Here is a 26,035-nt window from a genome sequence, read left to right on the forward strand (position 1 = left end):
GGCTCCTCCCTCAACTGCAAACTTACGTGGTCCCGACAATAGTGTTGTTAATGTATGTATTTCTTGCCTGTATTTCTTATTGCATTCTGGTGAAAGTATTCTCAAAAATGATCTATATCTGGCTGTGAAACAACACAATTTACTATAAAACAACAATTTATTTACATTTGTATATATAAAATTACATAAATGATGACTTCAGTTTCATGCAACTTACAGTGCTATTTACAGGTACAAGCTAGCTGCAAACACTATGTCCCTCTTTATTAGTTTTATGGCTTCACTGAACTTATTTTCTAGGTCCGTGTTGCCTATATTCTTTGATGCTTGAACCAGTTGTCTTAGCATTTCTTCTAGTCTTCGCATACACCTAATTATACTTCCTGTGGACAAAAAGTACATAATAAACGGTTGATGAGTAAAACCCCTTTCAGTTTTTTATGAGTAAAATACCTTTAAGACACGTGCCATTAAGAAACTGCAGATAATATTCGTAAACATCACTATTTTGCTGTACCTAACCTAGTTTCTCAGGAATTTACTTGTTGCAGTTTCACTTAGTCAACAGCACACATTGATGAGGACAGCAGATTGAAAGCTTAACACTGGGTTTAAATTTTCTAGTGACGAGAATTATCATAATAAATCATGTAACTAAACTATGACATAACACCATTAATAATTTTTACTTTAGACGTTTCTTTTCAACTATGCTGGCAGGCTTTATTTCAATATCAGGCAAAATTTAAAATACTTGACTATTGGGAATTAAGTTCTCACCCTCAAAGATGTCAGTCATTTTGCATATTTCGAGAAAACTCGCTCCATTGCACCAACTGAAGCAAACGTCCATCAGAAAAGGTTTGAACTGCTCCACATACGAGTCTTCATCCACTTGAAGTTTAGCTTCAACACTCACTCGAGCTATTCTTCTTGTTAATTCCTGAAATTTAATTTCATTATTTACAAAGAATGAAATATTATGTAAATTAGGGGTGTGCGAGTACTCGAATCTTCGAGCTTTTTGGTCGAGCTTTTCATTATTCGGCTCGGCTCGAGGCATTTTGAAAAAGCTCGAAGTTCGAGCCGAGCTTTTAATACTGTCAAAACTAAAAAAACACTTAATTTGGGTCGTAATTGAAAACAATGCTATCACAATTCTACGTTGTTCATGCATTCGAGGTTTGATAAGCACGAACCTCAGCTCAATCAAGACGCAATGATTATCGATCGTAATTTTGAGGAGATAGGAAAGAGACAAACTACCACCTATCGCGGTGTCTTTCTAACACAGCTGACAGCTATTCGTATCGTAATATACAACGCAGTGCGAGTGCGTGATTGGCTCGTCGCTATGAAGACACACGGTTGCCGTGACAACCTACAGTGCGCACTGAGCACTGCCCCTTTGCCTTGTGTGGGAGGGGAGATTATACCAACAAACTATTTCAGGAATTCTATTTTGGGACGGATGAAAGATAAGGAAGAAACAAAATGTGGTCACGTGTGCAAATGTAGTGGGCGACACAATAAGGCTGTAAACGAATATCGTCATGCCGTTGTTCCTTGTTTGTTTACTTTTTCAGATTCCTTATCAAACGCCCCTATCTGCTATCTCTCTTTCTCTCTCTCTCTCTAACAACGTACTGATTAAACAGATTGTGGTTGACTACTTTTCTACTTATAACTTTCCCTGGGTTATTTTAGTTCAATCAATCCCATAACCTTTCTGATGTTTATCAAAATAATTAATTAATCTGTTTCGTATTTTATTTCCTTTAAACCAACCCCTATTTACCACCTATATTTTATAGAATAAAATGTTTGTTTATAAAGTTTGACTGGCCAATTTTGTACCTATTTTATTCTGTATAAAGTAACAGTTACTTTGATGATTATATATATATATATATATATATATATATATAATAATTATGGTTGTGATTAGGGCTACTACTATATTAATAATTGGAAACATTATATTTAAAATAAGTTACAGAACTAAAAATAATGCCTTTCAGATGATAAAAAACAAAATTTCTAATGAAGCATATAACAACCAAGTTAAAGATATAAACAAATCAGGCATTTATCAAATTAAATGTTCAGACTGTAATAAATCCTACATTGGCCAAACAAGTCGTAGCTTTAAAAAAAGGTTCCAAGAACATATACAAGCGTTAAAATCAGGTAACAAAACGACAATGAAATCAAATTTTGCAGAGCACCTTATCGAAACTCGACATGAATACAAAAATATAAATGAAAATTTAGAAATTCTAGAATATGAAAGAAATAAAACAAAATTAAATGTCAAGGAAGATTTTCATATATACACAAATTACAAAAGATTTCCTCAAAATTTACTGAACACCATGAACACATCAACAAAACAAATCCGATATTCGAAAAAATCCTACAATTGCAATAAAACAGAAATATTATATAATATACGCAAAATTAAACAAAGAATAGATCAAGATCCTCTAAATTTTAAGTTAACTTAACATATGACTATATTTATTCTTTTCATTAATCTGTTATTGTATTTGTAAAAAAAACATGACTATGACCGTCGAAACATGTCGTTTCTTAATTAAAATGAATTTAAAAGGGTACTTAATGTTGTTATAATGTTTCCAATTATTAATATATATATATATATATATATCAATAAGTGGTGTGTGCTGTAATGAATGCTTTGTATTATCAAAATAAGTAATGAATTATTAATTTTTGATAATACATGGATCATTGAATACCATAATGTGATGTAGTTTCCTATTTGTAACTTGCAAATAATAATTAATTGATAGTTAATTCTGGAAAATGAAAAATAGTGATCGCATTCATAAACCTGTTGTCAAAACAGCAACGCAGGCGGGAGTAAGGGTTTATTGTTTCAGACGCAAGGGTGTTTCAAGGACAAAGTGTTGGGCCTCCCGGCTTAGGGGGGGAGGGGGGCGGTGAGACTGTGTGAAGGGGAGGAAACTGGTTTTGGCTATTTATTGATTAGTTCGCTGACCCTTCTAGATAACAAAATTGAGTGACAGTATTAAATCATCGTGTTCTTTATTTCATTTCTTGTTTACTTTGTGTGTTATTCTATTAATTTTAGTGTTTTGGTCTATTTCCTCTATATGTCAATTATATATTTTAAATATATAAGTTTACTTTTTACTTGTCTCTCCACCTTTTTGGATCCAAACCAACCATGTTCTTTTTTGATTAATACAATTCATGAAACAAAAATATTTTGTGTAATGAAAACAACAAGAATAATAATGTGTTTTTAAATTTATTTTGTATTTATTTATACAAAATAGAATTAGATATTCATACATTCATACATTAGACATTCATTTTGGTGAGAGTGGGGGAAGACCCCTGAGTGATTGTACAGGTGCATGTGTGCTCTTCAATTTTTTCCATAAAAAAGTGGTTTTTTATAGTTTGTTTGAGATAAGTTTTATACTAAAGTGTTAAGTTTATTTTTGGGTATAAAAGTATGTGAGTAGAAGTTACCATTTTAAAATATTTAAAGAGTAAATTGAAGATTCAACAAAACTTTTTCCTGGAATTGCAAGATTATTTCTTAGAACACTGACAGCCGGTCCAGCGATAAGGAGTCCTGACCCTTGCACCCAAGATAACCAGGCTCACTTGAGTCATAGTAGCTATCCATGCAGTCTGTCAACTACTGTTATCAGCTTGTTTACAATCTTTGTTTTGACCAGGTGTCACTTATTTTATTTTCAAGCCAGATATCAGGAAATTAATTTTTTTATTTTATTAATTCATCTGTAGATTTGTATACCAATATTTATTTTTTAAAGTATGCCAATATTTATTTTTTTATTTTTACTTATTGAATTATAGAAGATGAGTTCTCAAAATGATTTTCTTCCTCAAGGATGGTCTAGGAAGGAAGTTCTACGCAAAAAAGGAGCTACAGCAGGGAAGAAAGATGTATATTTTTACTCTCCAAAAGGAAAGTTAATAAGATCAAAAGCTGAATTGTCAAAATATATTCAAGCTCACAACCTATCAGTTAATATTAATGACTTCAATTTTAGTACATTGAATAAAAATAATAAGCAACAGAGTGAATCTGTAATACTAAATTCTAGTGTGTCAGATTCCAATGCAACTCTAAACTCAATAAATAGTAGTATTGTAAGTACTGATCCTACAGATGGGGATGAAACATATAATGTCAGTGAACAAGAAAAGATACAAGGAGGAAGTTTTCAAGTAAACTCTGTTCAAACACAAACATCTAGTGTCTACAATAGCACTTTGCTAGCTGATGAACTGCTGGGCAAAAGCTTTCTCACAGACCAATCTCTAAATCAGTATTTCGAGCTACTAAATAATCGTTTTTTATTATCTAAGTCATGTATCATCCTGAACCCATTGATAAGTCATGCTATAAAGAGCCTAGAAGATTATTCTCATTTTTTAGATCCAATGCAGCTTCACAATAAAAACCTAATAGTAATTCCAGTGAATGATGCTATTGAAAGCTCTTTTGAAGGAGGACATTGGAGTGTAATGGTATGGTACAAGAATACAAATGCTTTCTACTATTACGACTCCTTATCGAATGCAAATATTGCTCATGCCCAGGTCATAGCTCATAAGATATCTGCCTACCTCAAGCTAACGCCAAGTGATTTCACACCGATAGAATCATCAAGACAAATAAATTCATACGACTGTGGGATTTACATTTGTCTTTTTGTTGAAAATCTTCTCTATCATCTCATGAGTAAAACATCACCAAATTTTCAGACTGTTGGGAAAGTACTGGTTAGTGAGTTAGAACTCATAAAGAAAAGATCAGTACTAGCATATGTTCTAAAGAATCATGTATTTTTGACAGACGGACTATTGTATGAGCTAATAACAGAATACACTAACTTTACTCATAAACAAGTTGCCAAACATGATAAAAACACCCAAACTCAAGAAAAATCGCTCACACTCACAAAAAGTGGTAACGCTAGTTATGCGAGAGCACAGAAAGATGTCAGTGGAAGTAAAAAAAGGCCAAGATTGCTGGACAAGATGATAATAATATCGATGAGAATAAAGTAACACCTGAAGCCTGTACCCCACAGGGTATCCAGTCGGTGGGACTTAATATTTATGCTGACAGTCATGGTAGAAAACTATATGAGACTTTACAACCAAATCTCAATTTGAACTCAAAACTGTTTGTCAACACAAACCCAGGAGCACCTGTGGAGTACATTCTTCAAAACGCTGATGGTAATATTAAAAACCAATGCAGCAAAGACACTGCTGTAATAATTGCTGGAGCTAACAATGTTGAAAAAATGTTAAATGCAAATCTTAATCCATCGAAAGAAATTCCAGAACAATTTGAAAATTTCATAAAAAAACATAGTCACACAAGAATCCTTTTTGTTCCTCTGTTCCACAGATTCGACCTCTTTCCTCAGCATATTGTTAATAGAGAAATTCGACAAGTAAACCATATTTTAAAAATCAAGAACTTCAAATTGGTAGACTGCTCTTTGTTACGTCGACACCATTTTACACAACATGGACAGCACCTTAATGGGACTGGGAAAAAACTGTTGTGTGAACTAATTGTTAAAGCAATAAAAATTGACACTCAATCACCTGACACATCTCATAATAACATTACGGTACCTGAAGAAAAATTGGGCATACAAATTATTGAATGTGGAATGACTGAAGTTTTTAAAAAGTATGGTGAAGACAAGAATGCAGCATTTTCCCACTGTATCTCGGCAGACTTTACATCAGACAGACATATGAGTGCTGGAGTGGCTGTCAAATTCAAGAGCTATTTTGGTAAGCCAGACTATGGAAACTACTGTGACAAGCACCTGACATTTCAAGAAACACCTAAAGGGTCAGTTTACAGCCTGGTGACTAAGCCTGTGTATTTCTCAAAGCCAGATAGGAATGAGTATAATGCGGCATTTCAAGAGCTCATCATGGATTTTCGAAAGAGAAACTTTACGACATTAGTATGCTCGCCAATGGGTTGTATAAGAGACAACATTTCAATAGACTTATTCGCCTCAAATATTGTCAACTTCCAACTTAAAACAAAAGCAAAAGTCATCATAGTAACATACAACCAAAACTCTTACAGAGCCTTGAGGAATGGACTGTCTCAAGATATGTTTGTGAAACAACTCAGGGCTGCTATCTCCGCTGAACACAACAGACAGATGCAGGACACCATACAAACATCAGCCTCCACCACCACCACAGTTACACCTCTGCCACCACCACAGAACAGCCCTAGCCAGCCACGAGTCTCACCAGGACATCTCACATATGCTGAAGCAGCAGCGCAGGATTCTAGTGATTGTTGTGAGAGTCAACAATCCAGTCATCTTGCTTCTCCTACACAAAGCTCTACACCTCTGAAGCCTCTAGCAGTGAGTGATGTGGGGGGGAATAAAGCCAATCTGGGGAGTGCAGTGGTTAGTGATGTGATGGAAGCAGATATATCCAGACCAACCTCAGAACAAAAGGAGTCTTTTTTAGCTTTAGCTCAACCCAACCAAAATGTAATGAAAACAAATTAGCTTTAAGTATTTACCACCAAAATATTAGAGGTATAGTGTCATCATTAGAACCGTTAGATGTAACTTTAACTGAACTTGATCCTAGTATAGTTGTCTTGACTGAGCACAAAATGTTAACTTCAACTTTCCCAAGACTAAATATTAATGGCTATAACCTCGTTGCCAGTTTTGGTCGCAAAAAGTCTAGAGGTGGCGGGGTTGTAATTTTATCAAAACCATATATTCATTGCAAAGAAATTGTTTTGTCTGAAATCCAAGACCTTATATCTGAAAATATTTTTGAATGTTGTATGATAGAGGTAGATAAGGTAATGAAAGGCGGTAAATTACTCATTATTGGTTGTTACAGGAATCCTATTAAACATAATGAAGCAGAATTTATTCGCAGACTAAATATAATGCTTGAAGTTTTGAATTTTAAATATAAACTAGGGATGGTCAAGTCTCGAAATTTCGGGAAATTTTCGGGAAATTTTAAATCTCGTTACACGAGACGAGATTTATTTTTGGCCAAGATTTTTATCGAGACGAGAATAAAAAAAAAAAAAAAAAAAAAATTAAAAACGCCTGCAGAAAGTCAATGCAATACCCGCAATACAGGAGCGTGTTGTAGTTGCGTTTCCTTTGCGAAGGCGTTCTTATTTAATTAATTCTTTAAATGTAAATATTACTTTAATTATTTTTAATAATATTACTTTAATAACATTTGAGAAGTTTTGTTAAGTGTAAGCAGTGTGAGGAATGTTTTATTACTATAAAAAGTCAAAACAAGTAACTATTTTATAAAAATTAACATTGATTTTATTTTAGGATAAGTTGAACTCTATCCTAACGATATCACTATGTTTCCTAATCGTAGGCATTTTTAATAACTTAGGCGTGATTAATAAAAAAATGTTATGCTGATGTTTTAAAAGATTGTAAATATTCTTGCCTATTATCATTATTTTTGTATTTAAACAGTCATCTAACAATGTTACAAAATCAGGTAAAAATTTTGAACGTGCATTTCCCGTTGTGTATGAGAAGGGAAATCCCGTCTCGATCTCGTCTCGAAATTTTATGAGAAATAAAAAATCTCGTCTCGTCTCGTCTCGAACTAAAAATCCAATCTCGTCCATCCCTAATATAAACACGTGGTTTTCATGGGGGATATAAATATTGACTTATTACAATTGAATAATAGTAATAGTAAAATGTTATTAAACATTGTAGTAGCAAATGGATTTAGGTCTCTGGTTGATTTTCCAACCAGGATTACTGAATCAACTGAAACAGCAATAGATCATGTTTTTACAAATTTAGACAGCCAATTTTATAAATTAGTCGGTATTAACACACAACTTTCAGACCACGATGGACAAATTCTAGAAATTATAAATAAACATAAAAATCAAATGTTAAATAATTCTTCTCAATTTTATTATGAATTCAAAAGAAAATTCAGCGACTCCAATATTGAACAATTTATTAATATTTTACAAAATGAAACTTGGTTAGATCTTTTCTTATCACCGGTTGAAAATAAGTATGACATATTTCATAAAACTTTCATTGGTCATTTTAATGAATGCTTCCCTAAAACTCTTTCAAGACAGCACACTAAGAAGAAATGGATTTCTAAGGAACTTAAGACAGAAAGACAGGAAATTATTGATTTAAGTAAAACAGCGAGAGATATTAAATCCAAAGTTTTGTTGGACAAAGTGAAAAAAATGAACAAACATTATAAAGAAAAATTAAAATCTTCAAAAAAAGAATATTACAAAAAGAAAATTAGTAATTCTAGTAATGTTAATAAAACATCTTGGATGATAATTAATTCTGAAGTAGGAACTGGCTCTTTAAAAACTGAAAATATAAATTTAAAAATAAATGATGATGTTTGTTCTGATCCTTCATTGATTTGTAATCAGTTCATTGATTATTTTGCAAATATTGTGGATGACAGTGTCTTGTCGAATCTAGAGAAAGCCAGAGATGATCATAGCAGTAGTAATACTGGGAGTGAGATACTTCCATGTGACAGGAAATTTGGTTTTAGCTTTGTTGATGAGAAGGACATAGATGCTATTATCTGCAGCCTAAAAAATTCTTTCAGTATGGGGTATGATGATGTCCCTGTGGTACTTCTAAAAAAAGCGAAATCAGTCTTACTAAAACCTATTACTCATCTTATAAATTCTTCCTTAATTTCAGGTATTTTCCCCAACAAACTTAAGATTACAAAATTAAAACCACTCTTCAAAAAAGGAGACAAGAAAATTGTATCAAACTATCGCCCTATAGCATTGTTACCAGCTATCTCAAAAATTTATGAAAAAGTAGTTTATAATCAACTGGTAAATTTTTTGGAAAAAAATCATCTATTTGAGGACTGTCAACATGGCTTCCGCTATGGTCGGTCTGTTATTACAGCTGCCACAGACTTCATTGAATCTGTTATAGATAGTCTAGACAATAAAGGTAAAGTTGCGGGTCTATTCATGGACATTAGCAAAGCCTTTGATTCAATATCACATGATTTATTAATTTTGAAATTGAGTAAATTAGGAATTAAAAACAATACTTTAAACTGGCTAAAATCTTACCTTCATGATAGAAAACAGTTTGTCGAAATTATTTACCATAACAACAAAAATTATAAAATCCCTTATCGTTCCGACATTACAGCAGTTAAATATGGGGTGCCACAGGGATCCATTTTAGGTCCCCTTTTATTTATTTGCTATTTAAGAGACTTCCCTCAGCTTTCTGATTTCAGTAAACTTTGTCTTTATGCTGATGACACCAATTTGAAAATCACTGCATCAACCGTTGCTGAATTAGAAATTAAAATTAATTCCGACCTAACTCTCTTAAACAAATTTTTTAATGCCAACAATTTGCTTTTAAATCCTGAAAAAACTAATATTATTTGTTTTAAAACTCGATCAGCTCAAAATATAACTCAACCTAATGTTACCATATTTGATCAAAAAATTGAGGTTAAAGACAGCATAAAATTATTAGGATTAGAAATAGAAAGTACACTTAAATGGAACCGTCATGTTGAACAATTACTCACAAAAATTTCTTCTGGCCTTTATGCATTGGTTAGGTTGAAAATTTTTTTGTGAAAAAGAATCTCTAAAAGTTGTTTATTTCTCTTACATCCATTCAGTGATATCATTTGGGCTATCTCTTTATGGTGCAACTACTAAAGAAAACTTAAACTCTATCTTGATAATGCAAAAAAAAGCCATTAGAATTATTCGTAATTTACAACCCAGAACTTCAGTTAAAGATTATTTTAAATTAGAAAACATAATGACTGTTTATGGAATGTATGTTTTTGAAACTGTTTTATCCATAAAAAATAGATTTCAGGAATTGGAGCTAATCGGTAACAATCATGAATATAACACCAGAAATCGGGGCTGTATCGCAATGAGCTATCACACTCTGGAACTTTTCAAAAAGAAACCTAAATATGCTGGTTCAAAATTTTATAACAAAATTCCAAAAAGCATAACAGATGAGGTGTCAACCAAAAAATTCAAAATTAAATTGAAGCAGTACCTCATCAGCAAAGCTATATATTCTTTCGATGAGTTGTAGGAGGTAATGTCAAACTTTGCATAGCCTATATTGTTAATTCTAAGAAACCTTTGTTTTTCATTTTTCAATACCTGTATATTTGACACTATTTATGTATGTATTGTATACTACTAACAAATAAAGATTATTTGAATTTGAATTTGAATTTGAATAGTAGTTACAATATACATTATGTAATCGACTTGCTAGTTGTTTTGTCGTCATTCAATGTCACGTTGCTGCTCTGTTATGAAAGACAATCTGATTGTCTCTGTCTGCTCTGCATATCTCGTCAGCCCTTCAATCGATATCCTTTTATTTCTTGCATCTTAATTTAGTTCAGTTCTTATCGTGATTATCTACTATTTGGTGTCTTGACAATTCTCAATGTTTTTAAACATATGTATTAAAATAACATTGTGTTTATTTAAAAATTGACTGAACATTATTATTATTATTATTATGCACTACTGTTTTAAGAAAAAAAGTTAAATAATTTAGATAAGGTGACGCTAGGAAAAGCTCGGCTCAAAAAAGCTCGAGCTCGAAAATTTTTTAAAAAGCTCGGCTCGAGGTTGAAAATCACTATTCGCACACCCCTAATGTAAATTAACAAAGTTGTTTTTTAAACAAATTGCAGATCTACTGGGGTTTTTTAACATGTAAATTATGGACCACTACAAAGGTCATATAAACCTATTTTCTTCCTACTGGGAAGTTTAAACAGAAACATTACAAAGACAGAAGAGTTAATAAGCTAACAAAAAAACAGCACTTATTAGCGCTCATTTGCATTTATTAGTGCGCATTTGGTGCTAATTTGCTTATTAGTGCGTCATTTGTTGCATAAATTCATTGAAGGATTATTGCGGACATTTACCCTAAAATCACAGTAATGACAATCGTTATTAAAGAAGGCATCACAGCTAAATCTCCTACAGTTGTGCTCATCATCGTCTCCAGCTGTCATGGAAATACCATCAACATCTTTCATGATTACAGATCTTGAATACATCCCATGGTCCAGTCAACATCATCATTGCCTCCCACAGTCACAGAAACATCAGCATCGACTTCCGCAATCGGAGAAAATTTTTAAACATCTTCTGCGGTCTTTTAGACATTGTCATCTACTCCCGTGGTAACAGAAAACATACCGATTGTCCCTCGAAATCGCGGCGATAATGTGATATTTATAAAAGGTTTTGCAGATTCATTCTGCAATCATGATGGTAAAAGCTCGGATTTGACTCAACCTATTTTCAGTAAAAATCCAACTATCTCAATTTTTGACAACCCAAATGTGGTACATTCCTAATTAATTCGGATGATTGGAGTTCTACCGTACATCTTAAGGGTCAAACGACTCAATGCTAACTATGAAGCATTGCTTAAACTCACCTGCATCTGTCTGAGGGGACCGGCGAGCTCTTCTGACATTTTGGGGTTCGATGAGCTTTTCTCGTCACACACAAACGTACTCAGCAACGCCACACATTGGGGCACTGAGAGGTCATTGAACACACCGTTGAATATCAACTCCGTCATCAGCAATTCCTCTCCACTGCAATCATTACAATGTTACTTAAAAATTCATTCAGGAATTTCAAAGGAAAGCCAAGAGGATGATTATAATGTTTTTAAATGAAAAGAGCTTGGTTACCTTACCAGAGCAAATTATAGTCCAGGGGCAAATAGATACACAAATAAAGGTCCTCAAAGATCACTGACATTTTGTGCTAGTGTACAACTTCATCCGATTGGTCTAACTTTATCAGGTAAACTAGCTGAACATTACCAACTAACATAGCCTATTCCAATCACCACACACACCTGCTGAGTTCACAAGCGACACGACCTTTCATCTCAATGACATCGTCTGCCGTGCAGTATCCCATCCTGCGCAGCACTCGCTTGCGACACTTGAGCTCGTCCATTTGTAACAGGGACATCGCCTTCTTTAGTTCCGCCTTTGCTAGCTTCAGTTCAGCTCCTATCTAGATATTAGGAATGGTAAAAATATTAATATTTTTAATTTTTTCCAACCTTGAAATTCCAGGGAATTTATTTAGTATTTTAACCATACCTTTTCAATCATATTTTTTCTTACATGAAAATTCAAATTCCTTTAAAACAAATTTTGGATGGAGACGACACACAGTAGGCCCTAAGACAAGAGAAAGTTGACCAAATGACTGATATTTTGCACAACCTACAAATAATTCACCCATATTGTCAAGTATCATCCTGAGCCATCCATTGTTCCTTCTTACCAAGCTCTGCCAGAAAGATGGACTCTATCTACAGAAAACTCTCGTTATTGTTATGAGTTATGATAAATCGTACCTACATCAGATCAGAATTATACAAGATTCAAAGCCCATTACTTCACACCTGACAGTGTGAGATTCCAGATCCCAAAACAACTAGGAATTTATATTTTACGAATCAAACACGTAAAAATGTCCTAAAAATAATTGTAGTTAATATATTATTAAAGTAACAAGGGAAAATTTAGTTTAATAAATGGCTGCCCTGACAACTGATGACAACAACAGCTGACATCAAGGCCCGACGTTGGGGACAAGCAGGCTAGTAAATGAGCAACAGATAAGTGTAAATTACTACATAGTGCGTAGTCACATTAATGTTTAACACAATACACACTCAACAATGTGCTTTTAAATTAGTTTATTATTATGTCTCAAACTTTAAAACATAGTTTACCTTAACTTTCTCGAGATACTGTTCATAAACATCTTCCAACTCCTCTTTCTCGTGCATGGGATGGCTGAACAGCCTCTGCTCATACGTGTTTATCATTGAAACAATGTTTTTGAAAGCCGCGTCTTTTATCTTCATGTCCGTTTCAGGGTTGAGCAGAGGAACGCCGTCAGGAAATCTTTTTCCAACTTGCTGGAAAAACAGATGGATAGTTTTACCACCTACGATAATAAGTGGCCAATCAGGTTATACGAAATATTATAGTTCTAAACATTCCTAATTGGAAGGAATATTAAATGAAATGAAAAATAATTAAGCAGAATACATTGAGAAAATGCGTTGTTTAAGGGCTATAATGAGTAAAATATGGTGAATTAAGGATGAAATTGAAGAGATCGTAAGAAGGGTAGTTGATTGGTTGAAGAAATTTTGAAAAGGAGAATGGAAAAAACTAGACTATGATGGTTTTTTTTTACATCTGAGAATGCAAGAAGATAGAATTTTCAGGAAGTGGGTGTTAGAATTATGGAAACTGAGAGAAAATAAGTTGAAGTTGGAGAAATTATGTAAAGAGGGATTCTAAAAAGATACAAGTAAGATGGTAGATGGTGGTCTAGTTGACTTCCAGTAAATGGAATAAGCAATACAAAAGAGAATATGGGTGTTTGTTTAAGTAGTTTGAACTAGGCCTACTTCACTTAAGCCAGGTCTATGTCTTGTATCAGTAACAAGTACAATTTTGCATTTACTTGAAAGTTTTCTTTTTTGAAAGGAAACAAATAAGATTATTGTTTAATAACATTAGGCTATACAGCTACAATAAAAAAAACGGTCTTGGGAACAAATCCTTTACTTGTTATACCGACTGAGGGTAGGTTATTTTTCCATAAAAACAAATGTGGTACATAATTACCTCTATTGTTTTTAAAACGGACTTTTTCTTGTCGGGTGACGTCAAATCGTCAGGAACGTGAATTCTCAGAGAGCTAATCTGGCAGAGGTGTGAATGTTTAACTGGAACTACCTGTAAACATTAAATTGGTAAATGGCTAGTATATCTTAGTAACACCCTACAAATAGGCCTAATGGTGTTTTTCGTGTAGTTCTCTATTATGGTTGGGCATATTAAACTTATATTGAATTGGAGTTCTTTTCATTTCTAACAATGTTAGTAGATTGCAGTAACTGCTATTAATTAGGTCTATAGTTTACAATAATACCAAACAAAGGCCAAGAGCTAAAGAACATAAAATTGATAATTCTGAATCAAAGGCTCTGTTGAAAAGCAATAGAAGTTAGTTTATTTTTTTCTTTTATTGTAAAATTGTCAACGACTTTAGCATGGGAACCAAATGCCTATGGACAAACAAATAAAACTTAAAATCCATATTTTTAGCCCCTGAGCAGATCTTGTGACTAAATCAATAAATAGAGTTACCTTCGTCAATCAGCTCATAGTAGTTGTAACATTGTTACGATTTTTGTATATTAATGACGCCACTAAGGCTGAACGTCTGATTATGGCATGGATATGCTGAAACGGCCGTAACAATGTTACAACTACTATGAGCTGATTGAGGAAGGTAACTCTATTTATTGATTTAGTAAATAAAACTTGCCCACATATTTATCTTACAGGAAAAAACACCAGATGCCTGCTTGTTTTGGCACCATTTGGACAAATCACTGATGGTTTCGTGTAGATAATGCCGCAACCTCTAGGTCTAGCCTGAAGTAATGTGAAAAACTATTCTGGCCTAGTGTCTAGTGTACTAGGACTATACCTCTATCTCCCCAGGACTGCCCAGTGGGCAAGGTTGAGGAGTGCTGCCTCCGTCACTCCTCACGTACAACAATGTGTGAACGAACAGTTCCGAGTCCTCCTGCGCTGGGTTCTTGCCTCTCTGGTTGGCTCCGACCTTCTCAAAGTTCACCACAACTCCCCATTCAAACTCCTCGTTTGACGGCTCGCTTTTCACCTGTGACCAAACATCTTTTGTAAGTGTTTACATCAGATTTTGAAATAGTTTGTCCAACAACAACAAAAAACTCAAGACAGGTACAAACTTTAAAATTATGTCCAAAAAATTGGAATAAGTCAGGTCAAAAGTCACTTCGGTTTAATTTTAGGACATAGGCGGAGTGGGAATTTCGCCACTATCATGGAAGATGTTTTTATTTTGTTTTATTTCATGTCTTTTCTTCGCTATGTTCATGATTTTGCCACAATCACCGGAGATGATCACAATAAGTCTAATATTTTCTTCCTTGAGTATGAAGACTGCATCTAAAAAATATATAAGCCAAAGTTTACCAAGACTTGTACAAAAACAATAGCGCTATGATTTAAAATCTTATTTTGGTATTGTAATTTTTATTATCTAACCAATTTAGTAAATGTTTCGTTTGTAAATATTTTTTTTGGGCTTCACTCACCTTTATCATTGTCTGGTGATATCCAGAACTCGTCATATACATTAAGATACACACACATACACACATAACCCACAACCCGCTTCTTCGGGGTACAAAACTTGATTTTTGTTTAACACGCAGGTCGAACGACTACCCACGACATAACTGATAGGCCTAAAATAATGCATTTTCATGACTGTAAATCTTGTTATATATAACTGCAGTCACAAAATCACCAAGTATACCCAGCTAGGATTGGATTGAAGTAAGCAGTGGTGTAGTGGAGTCTGCTTTTTCCAATAATTCTATATATTAATCCCATATGAACTAGACAGTTCTTAGACAATTTAGTGTTCCCAAACTAAACATTATATGACTACACCACTGGAAGTGAGATGAAATTGATTAAATATGCAGTGGTGAACCATCTCGAAAACGCTGCACAGATGCAGGATAAATTCACTAATCCAATCTCCCAGGAACGTTAAATTCCATAGAAATTTCTAAATTTCCATCCTTTATTAATGATAATGACTGTTCAACATTGAAATACCTTGACCAATCTGCCCGGCTGTAAGAACGGCAGCAGGTACTGCGGTCTGGTGAGAAACTCCTGGAACTGTTTGCTGAGCTGGTCCAGCCTGTCGCGGATGTGGTGGTACGAAGCCACCTCGCTCTCGTTGCGGATTTGAATACTGTCATACAGGTCTTGCTTCTCTTGCACCTCTACGGAAACAAACATTATTCAACATATTCTTGGGGGTAAAAACGCTAATGCTAAGATATCTTAGGTATGGTTTTTATTAGGGATGGACGGGATTGAATTTTTAGTTCGGGACGGGACGGGACGGGATATTTATTTCCTTCCCAATTTTCGGGACGGGACGGGACGGGATTTTTTTCTGTGCATAAAAAGAAAGTACTGTATTGCAGTTACCAAAAAAGACATACGAAATCAATTTTTACCATTTGTGGCACTGATCTATAAAAGCCAAAAAATTGGTAACAATTTACAGGTATCTATAGTAACTTGTGACTCGCGGGTCACGGGGTGATCGTCTGTATGACTCAAGGTCACGGCGCGATCGTCGTCATGACTCACGGTCACGGCGCGATCGTCGTCATGACTCGCGTTCACGGCGCGATCATCGGTATGACTCTGCGGTCACGGGGTTATCGTCGGTATGACTCCTCGGTCACGGGGTTATCGTCGGTATGACTCCGCGGTCACGGGGTTATCGTCGGTATGACTCCGCGGTCACGGCATGATAATCGGTATGACTCGCGATCACGGCTAGATGGTCAGCATGACTCCGCGGTCACGGCGCGATCGTCGTCATAACTCGCGGTCACGGCGCGATCGTCGGTATGACTCGCGGTCACGGCGCGATCGTCGGTATGACTCGCGGTCACGGCACGATCGTCGGTATGACTCCGCGGTCACGGGGTTATCGTCGGTATGACTCGCGGTCACGGCGCGATCGTCGGTATGACTCGCAATCAAGGCTCGATCGTCAGCATGACTCCGCGGTCACGGGGTTATCGTCAGCATGACTCCGTGGTCACGGGGTTATCGTCAGCATGACTCCGCGGTCACGGCGCGATCGTCGTCATGACTCGCGGTCACGGCGCGATCGTCGGTATGACTCGCGGTCACTGCGCGATCGTCAGTATGACTCCGCGGTCACGGGTTATCGTCGGTATGACTCGCGGTCACGGCGCGATCGTCGGTATGACTCGCGATCACGGCTCGATCGTCAGTATGACTCCGCGGTCACGGGGTTATCGTCGGTATGACTCGCGGTCACGGCGCGATCGTCGGTATGACTCGCGATCACGGCTCGATCGTCAGCATGACTCCGCGGTCACGGGGTTATCGTCAGCATGACTCCGCGGTCACGGCGCGATCGTCGTCATGACTCGCGGTCATGGCGCGATCGTCGGTATGACTCGCGATCACGGCTCGATCGTCAGCATGACTCCGCGGTCACGGGGTTATCGTCAGCATGACTCCGCGGTCACGGCGCGATCGTCGTCATGACTCGCGGTCATGGCGCGATCGTCGGTATGACTCGCGGTCACGGCGCGATCGTCGGTATGACTCGCGATCACGGCTCGATCGTCAGCATGACTCCGCGGTCACGGGGTTATCGTCAGCATGACTCGCGGTCACGGTGCGATCGTCGGTATGACTCGCGGTCACGGCGCGATCGTCGGTATGACTCCGCGGTCACGGGGTTATCGTCGGCATGACTCGCGGTCACGGCGCGATCGTCGTCATGACTCGCGGTCACGGCGCAATCGTCGGTATGACTCGCGGTCACGGCGCGATCGTCGGTAGGACTCCGCGGTCACGGCGCGATCGTCAGTATGACTTCGTCTCCTGCGTTCGCGGACCTATCGCTCGCAATAACGGCGTTATCGGCACTGGCGAAGCGGAAAAATCGCCGACGATCGGACCAAATCCCGTCCCGAAAAATTCCCGAGTCAAATGTAATCCCGTCCCGATAATCGGGAATATTTTTTTCCCGAAAAATTCCCGAAATTTCGGGACCCGTCCATCCCTAGTTTTTCTATCAAGAACAATTTCAAAGAAGAAACTATTTTAAATTAATTTAGGTTTAGGAGCAAGCTGTTGGCGTTATCTTTAAATATTTTAAACCAAAAACTCAAATATACCAAATGTTTGCAATATTCTTTTGGATAGTAAAATACCAGATCAGTCTTATCGAATATACATTTCATCTTCTTGTGACAAAATAACAGGGGTAGGTACTGTTTATAAAGGGGAAAAACCGCTCATGGTTTTAAAAGATAAATAATAACTACTAGAGATCCTATATTACTACTAGATTCATTCAAAGCAGATGAAATGTTGAGAATCATGATGACGCACCAAGAGTGTAAGCTAGCCTAGCTATTGTCACAAACTTTAGTTTGAGAGTGACTGGTTAGTTCAACAAACTTGTGATTCTCACATTAAATGCCACTACCATAAACTATAAAAAAAGGTTTACTCTGTTGAAAGAAAACAAACTAAGACACAAGGGATGGTTCAGCTTGCTTACTTGAGGAAACCTACTAAGAGGTCATCATCAGGTGAGTACAAGGATGATTACTTCAAATGAAAGTCATCAGGATCAACAGTTTTTTACACATACACACAAACACTTAGCGCGCACATACATACATGAATGCGTCGTGATAAAATGAAATATAATCCATATTTTCTAGCCCCTGAGCTGGTTCTATAACTAAATTGAAATTTCACCTTTGTCATCCAGCTCCTGATATTATTATCAACTTGTTACGGCCGTTTCAGCATCACTGTGCCATCGTCGGACTGTTCAGCCAAAAGGCGTCGTTAAAACACAAAAACATACACACGAAACACACACATATTTGTCAAAACGGGGTTTTGAAAACAGGCCTGTTGAGGATAGTACATTCCCGAACTTGAGCAAGTAGCTGACTGGAGTCATCCTTGCATTGTCATGTCGGTTGTGGTGTTATCAGCTGTACTTTGCCCCTTTGGTCTTGGTTCTCTCCACTGATTTAAAATACTATTGAAGATGAAGTGTGATTTAAATTGTAATTTATCGTTTAAAATTAGTTCACTATTGTCATTTTTTATGTGGGCTTTGTAGATTTCAAATTCTTCCAGGGTATCTAATTTGCTGCCTTTTGTACAGGTGTGAAGGATTGAAGGATTTCCAAGCCAGTGTCAAGGTTATTTAAGTCTTGATTTTCATCTATCAGGTGTTGAGCAAAAGTTGATTTTTGTTTGTCATTTTTCGGGTTCGGATGATGCTCTTTATATCCTGTTTTGAATGTACGCCCCGTTTTTCCTACATAAACACTAGGACAACTAGCACATTTAATTTTGTAGACTCCTGACCTGTCACCCTTATCTATAGCCTTTCTTTTAACATTAAGTTTGTTAAAAGACTTATTGTTTGTCCTAAAAGTTAACTCTATACCATTTTTCTTTAATTCCTTGGCTAAACCATGCTGTAACGAATGGGAGTATTCTACGCATACATATTTCTTATCTCGTGGCACTTCATTACCATTTTTATTTATATTTTTATTCCTTTGTTTACTAATTATTCTGTCAACCATGTTTGTTTCATACCCATTAGCTATAGCTATGTGCCTAATGATATTTAGCTCTTTTTGATAATTTGATAATACTATGCGTAGAATACTCCCATTCGTTACAGCATGGTTTAGCCAAGGAATTAAAGAAAAATGGTATAGAGTTAACTTTTAGGACAAACAATAAGTCTTTAAACAAACTTAATGTTACAAGAAAGGCTATAGATAAGGGTGACAGGTCAGGAGTCTACAAAATTAAATGTGCTAGTTGTCCTAGTGTTTATGTAGGAAAAACGGGGCGTACATTCAAAACAAGATATAAAGAGCATCATCCGAACCCGAAAAATGACAAACAAAAATCAACTTTTGCTCAACACCTGATAGATGAAAATCACGACTTAAATAACCTTGACACTGGCTTGGAAATCCTTCACACCTGTACAAAAGGCAGCAAATTAGATACCCTGGAAGAATTTGAAATCTACAAAGCCCACATAAAAAATGACAATAGTGAACTAATTTTAAACGATAAATTACAATTTAAATCACACTTCATCTTCAATAGTATTTTAAATCAGTGGAGAGAACCAAGAACAAAGGGGCAAAGTACAGCTGATAACGCCACAGCCGACATGACAATGCAAGGATGACTCCAGTCAGCTACTTGCTCAAGTTCGGGAATGTACTATCCTAAACAGGCCTGTTTTCAAAACCCCGTTTTGACAAATATGTGTGTGTTTCGTGTGTATGTTTTTGTTTTTTAAAGACGCCTTTTGGCTGAACAGTCCGACGATGGCACAGTGATGCTGAAACGGCCGTAACAAGTTGATAATAATATCAGGAGCTGGATGACAAAGGTAAAATTTCAATTTAGTTATAAAATGAAACATTAAACACGACGAGCGGACCGGTGTTGGTAATGCGGAAGTTGCGTCTATACTGTAGGATATACAGCTGATCAGGTTACTTCACATGAACTTCCTTTCTTTACAATCCAGAGGCTACTCACACTACAATTATAAAATTTCTTTCGAGTGGGTTGAACAAATTCATTCCAAGCCAGTCATTCGGCTTCCCTAACAATGAAAATTTTGACTCAATTCGTCGCTTGGAAGGCGAAGGGGAGTAAGTACATATGAAAAACCTGCAATATGTACTTACGGCCCTTTGTCTTGCAAGTTACGAATTGATCAATTTCACATACTCTGATACAGTTCCGGGATCGCCGCCTGGTTCTGGAACTGGAAGAACGACCGCTCCAGCATGTACTCAGGGTTGATTTCTTCTACCCTCAGCAGATTCAGCACCATGTTGTAGGTTAGGTGGAACGCTGAGTTTATCGGGTCAGGTTTACCCTGGATGATCTCCCGACCCTCCTGCGGACTCACTTTCTCGTCAATCATCAGGATTACTATGCCTTTGTCATCCAAACCTCGTCTGCCCGCTCTACCTGACATCTGGATGTACTCTCCTGAGGTCACCTAAAAACAAGAGTTTAAAGTAATCCAGAGGCTAACAGCTGATTTTAAATATTTTGTTCGACATTTAGTTTGTGAATAGTAAAATAGCAAGCAATTTTAATTTTTTACATGTCAAGTCTTGAATAATGGATATTACCCAATCATTTGAAAGAGGGAAAGAGAAAATACTTAAAATATGTTGTGATTTTGGTTTTGACAAATTTCAGAATAAATTTGGATACTTTTGAGTTTTGAATTGTAAAACTTGACAATCAAATTTCAAAATAATAGAAGCAATTTCCAATAATTTATTGGTTGGTTCTAACTAGGGGTGTGCGAAGCAGCAAAAAATTTTCGATTCGAAGCAACGATTCGATTCAAAAGATTTTCGATTCGATTCGATGCAACTCGATTCGAAGCAATACGGTATTTTTCTATTCATAATTGTCAATTGAGTGGATTAACAATAATTAAAATGTATCACAATCACATTTGTGTAATACAAATTTTTGTTGATGTGGTATTAGGCCTATTTCATACTTAACATATGAATTTTAGGTGAAAAAATATTTATTTTCAATCATATGTATTAGAATAACTGCTGGAAATACCAGTGAGCTGCTTTACTTGCCTATTTCATAATTTTTACTTGAATTGGCTCAACTGCAAGAAAGAAGAAAATATTTTTTTTATCAAGACATTCATTCTCATTTTAATAACTGTTTAAATAACTAAATAGGTGCCGGTAGCTAAATTACAACAAATTTGAATGGAACTTAATATAAAAAGACCATTAAGAAATAAATTTACATATCACAAGTTTAGGGCCTGTGGACCGGCTTCAGGACTGCAAGCAAGAAGAAAATAAAAATAATATGTTTCCACCATGCAATATGTATCATTCATTCCCTGCCTCCTAACCTCCTTAGTATAATAACCTCACACTTACATTATTTGTTACATCATCATAAATAAAGAATTATTATTGGCATCAGTAGGCGAGTGAAAATTTAAAAACGTACGTTTTCAGGAAAAGCACTTTGAAAATTTTTTTCCCATTTTTTCAAAACTGTTATTATTTTTTTTATTTAATTAACATTTGAAGTTTCATAAAATGTCCATGGTAACGCAATATCTTTGGTAGTTTTTTTTTAAAGAGCATCTTTAGTGGAAAAACACAAAATCCTGTCACGACCATAACAGACGTTTAATTGAATATTAAAAATAGTTAATATTATTTTTATAACTATGTTTTGCTATAAACTAATTTACTTTTATGACCATTATACAATAAAAAGGTCACTGAGCTTTTGGTATAGTTGGTCTTTCTAGAAAAAAATAAAAAAACTCAAAAAATTGAAAAAAAGCCAATAAAATCTTTTTAAGTTTGTATAACTCCGAAAAAACTTACCTGAGACCCGAAAAATCGTTATGTTTGTATAAAGGTGTGCTTATTTTGTGTATAAAACATTGAAATATGACGATATTTTAATTTTTGAAATTTTTATGATAGAAATCGTAAACGTGATGGTCAGGGACAAGCGGTACGGTCGTGAATTTTCTGAAATAATCTAAATCTTTCTATACAATCCTTCAATTATACTGTTAGTTATAGTAAAAATATGTGTTTCAATTGAACTAAACTGTTCAATTTACAATTATAATAAAGTTATTGTCACGACCAAACACACTATAATCCATAAGGCTGCAATGGTCGTGAAAAAATCCGCGATGGTCGTGAAACTTTGGTCGTGAAATTACGTGTTATTTGGCTCTGTTCTGGCGGTAGCCCTGCACCTCATGTTCGAGGATACAAAGTGGACTTCTAGGTTAATATAGCAATTCAAATATCTTATAAACAAAAATTAACACCATGTCTACTTCATCGAATGACTACGTACGGTCATGGACACACCAAAATTACAAAAAACACAATCTTTCCTTTATTAATCGTGTAATTCCTCCTTTCAACTCGAAACGACCGGCACTACAATCCTGACGTACACCCCGAACTAGTCTCTAAAACCAACTGACTCCATCGACGTCAGGCTTGCCACTGTCGTGCTCCAAAGTTGAAAATTTTTCCCAAATGGTCGTGACGCCAAATCGAGGGACAGACTTATTTTGTCATGGTAGTCAGTTTGCAATGACAATAAAATTGTAATATGCTCCTTTTTTGTAAGTTTAATAACCATTGATGACATAAAAATATGGCTTTATATATTTCGGCATAAATCATTAGTCTAAAAACAGCGTGAAAGTTGGAAAATGTACCCTAGGGACACGTTATGGTCGTGAATTTTGAGACTTTAAAAATACGAAAAAAATACCTAGAACCTATTTAAAACCAAATAAATGTGTGTAACATGTTGCCCCCGTCCCAAAAAATATTAAAACACATAATAATAAACTACAAATCCAGTATCTACGAAGTAAAAGGCCAGGGACATGAAAACGTACGTTTTTAAATTTTCACTCAGGCCTACAGCTTTACCTAGGCATTATTTTTATAGGGCCTAAAATAGTAATAGGCTAGAAGCAACATGTCAAGTGGAGAACTCATTGAAGAAAAGATATTGTGTAAACTAATTTCCTATAAAACTCAAAAACAGTAAATAACATACAAACATTGTTTATGGTATAATTAATAAGGACTAAAAAATGCATATCATGTCATACAGTAGTATAGACCTACTGCAAGAGATTAAAATCCTAAAACAACTGATTTCGATAGCTAATGAATGAAAAGAATTAAAAATCCATAAAATAAAGCCAAACAATATCACAACTAATTAGGTACCCGAAAAGTAACTCTTAAATAATATATAGAAGATTAAAATAATATTAAATCAAGAGACAAGAAAGTTAAATGCTATCTTCTAGCCTAGTGCCCTTGGCAACACAGGTCAATTTTTTTAAACTACCCTCAATGTTTTTGGAACAGCAGGGCCTTTTTCTCTTAAGGAAGGGTAGTAGTATGTCAACAAAAACAATGAATCAGTCTCACCAGCCAGGCCCGGGCAACGATGTGTGAATTCAAGGTCATAGACCCTCCCCCTCCCCTCTTACACCACCCGGTTGCTACCCAGTTGCTTCAATTGCTGACAAAATGCAAGTGATGAAACAAGGGAGTAGAGACAAAGAAATATATTTCTTAATTCAAAAACACAAAACTGTTAGAGATTATTTTCAAAGAAATTAATTCAATGTAATTTGTGAGTTGTAAATATTGTATTGGATCTTAGAAATATATTTTTTTAACCCCATCTAACCAAGATACAGATCTGTTCACTATATCAGATATTTCTTTTGTTTATAATTTATTATGTAAAATAATAAAATATATTTTTAATTAGGTATTGAATAAACAATAAATGATTATACTAGTATGTCTGGATAAATAGTCTTTCTATTCTTTTGACTTTGTTTTCTTTGCACTGTTAGTGTTGCGTCACGGCTTTTGTCTTGTTACTCTTATCAGTAGACGACTAGACCTGGCTCTGGCTAGTGGCAGTGCGGCAATTGCTCTGTTGTGTCTTTATTCTTAAAGGTCGTGAGCCAACTTAATTTTTAATTCTCATTTGAACATTTTAATTCCTCTGTAATAATAGATATAATAATATAAGAGTGTTTCTTTGGAAATAAATTATTCTTTTTTTTTCTTTTGCCCCAACAAAAATTCGGGGACGGGGACCGGCAGACACCTAACAAAAATACCAAATGAATCAGTCTATAACATTAATCTTACTAGTTAAGTATTAAGTAACAATTTTTCAGACTTATTTTTAAAATGATTTTGGAGTAACCTACCTTGTTTTGGCTAGGTTCACAGTAGTAAAATATTTCACACACTGCTTACATCAAGACAAAAAACAAACCTCTAATCATTTGCAATGTCAAAACAAAAAAATATAAAAAAAATTAAAGCTATATTTAATGCAAAGAATGTATTAAATAAGAACGCCTTCGTAAAGGAAACGCAACAGCAACGCGCTCCTGTATTGCGGGTATTGCATTGACTTTCTGCAGGCGTTTTTCGTATATGGATACTGACTCCCTCGTGAATCGAATAGTTTTTTGACCACCACTGAATCGAATCGCGATTCGATGCATCGAATCGAATCGAATCGAAATTTCGATGCATTTTCGATGCATCGCACACCCCTAGTTCTAACAGATCACACCACAGCTGTATTAGATTTATACAACTATTTAAACCTAGAAGGCAAAGATTGTGTCAACCAGACGGTTGTTATCAACCATTGTTTCAAAGTGTTATATTTTTGGATGTACATATTACCTTATCGTTTAATAAAGAACTTATTCATTTCATTTCATTTACAACTATTTAAACCATTAGTCAAACAATGATTTGGAAAAGACTACGACACAGCAAATTAATCTTCAATAAATTATAGCTTACAGACTTTTGACTTTTCTGATTCAAACCAGTGTAGGAAAAAAAAAGTTAAAGTCACAAGAATCAGTGTAATGCAGGTAAGAAATTCCTCCCCAATACCACAAACAAATACAATTATAAACCAATATAGGTACTTACAAATCTAAAATCTTTTCCATCAAACTTTCTTGCTCCAGTGAAAAGGACAGTTCTGGCAGGCATGTTCAAACCCATTGCAAATGTTTCGGTTGCGAAAAGAGCCTTTATAAGTCCTTCAGCAAATAAGATTTCAATTGTTTCTTTTAATATTGGTAATAAACCTGAAAACCACAGATTATGAATGAGTATTTACTGTAATTGATCACTGAAATATTTCATTAAGCGTTAAAAAGTAAACACAATTTTTAATATGGGGAATCACCATTTGCTCTTCATCGAAAGTAAAGTTGGCATCAAAACTGCATATGGAAATGTGCAGACTTTTTAAAGCTGCAAAATAGTTAATAGTTTGAATCTTTCAGAGTTCAAAACATTTTAATGGAGGATTCCTGACACCTCATTGAGATAACACATTGACAGCTAAGAATTAACAGCTTAAGAAAGCATGGTTGGTAGCCAAAAATCCTAATTTATTAAAAATAAATACTGTTACACAAAAGTTCAATGGTAAGCTCTTGGCATAACAAACCAGACACTTTGTCGGTTTAATTATTTCAGGCTATTTTTTAAAACTGGGATCTCAAGATACAGTAGAACCTCTTTAA

General features: G+C 35.4%; 1 protein-coding gene across 1 annotated transcript in view; it reads right to left on the reverse strand.

Moving 5' to 3' along the window:
- Window positions 1-149: 149 nt before the first annotated feature.
- Window positions 150-26,035, reverse strand: part of LOC128996272 (exosome RNA helicase MTR4-like) — a 34,739-nt gene continuing 8,853 nt past the window's right edge. The window contains exons 10-19 of the mRNA XM_054421476.1: window positions 25,431-25,591; window positions 20,617-20,893; window positions 15,868-16,040; window positions 14,684-14,878; window positions 13,813-13,923; window positions 12,903-13,091; window positions 12,009-12,172; window positions 11,577-11,739; window positions 781-943; window positions 150-383 (exon numbers count right to left, since the gene is read on the reverse strand). Coding sequence (XP_054277451.1) covers window positions 226-383; window positions 781-943; window positions 11,577-11,739; window positions 12,009-12,172; window positions 12,903-13,091; window positions 13,813-13,923; window positions 14,684-14,878; window positions 15,868-16,040; window positions 20,617-20,893; window positions 25,431-25,591 — 1,754 coding nt within the window. The 3' untranslated portion in view covers window positions 150-225. The remainder of the gene's footprint in view (window positions 384-780; window positions 944-11,576; window positions 11,740-12,008; window positions 12,173-12,902; window positions 13,092-13,812; window positions 13,924-14,683; window positions 14,879-15,867; window positions 16,041-20,616; window positions 20,894-25,430; window positions 25,592-26,035) is intronic.

This window comes from Macrosteles quadrilineatus, unplaced genomic scaffold, assembly GCF_028750875.1.
Source record: "Macrosteles quadrilineatus isolate MER2022 unplaced genomic scaffold, UCM_ALF_1.0 Scaffold_6__1_contigs__length_79288215, whole genome shotgun sequence".
Lineage (NCBI taxonomy): Eukaryota > Metazoa > Arthropoda > Insecta > Hemiptera > Cicadellidae > Macrosteles > Macrosteles quadrilineatus.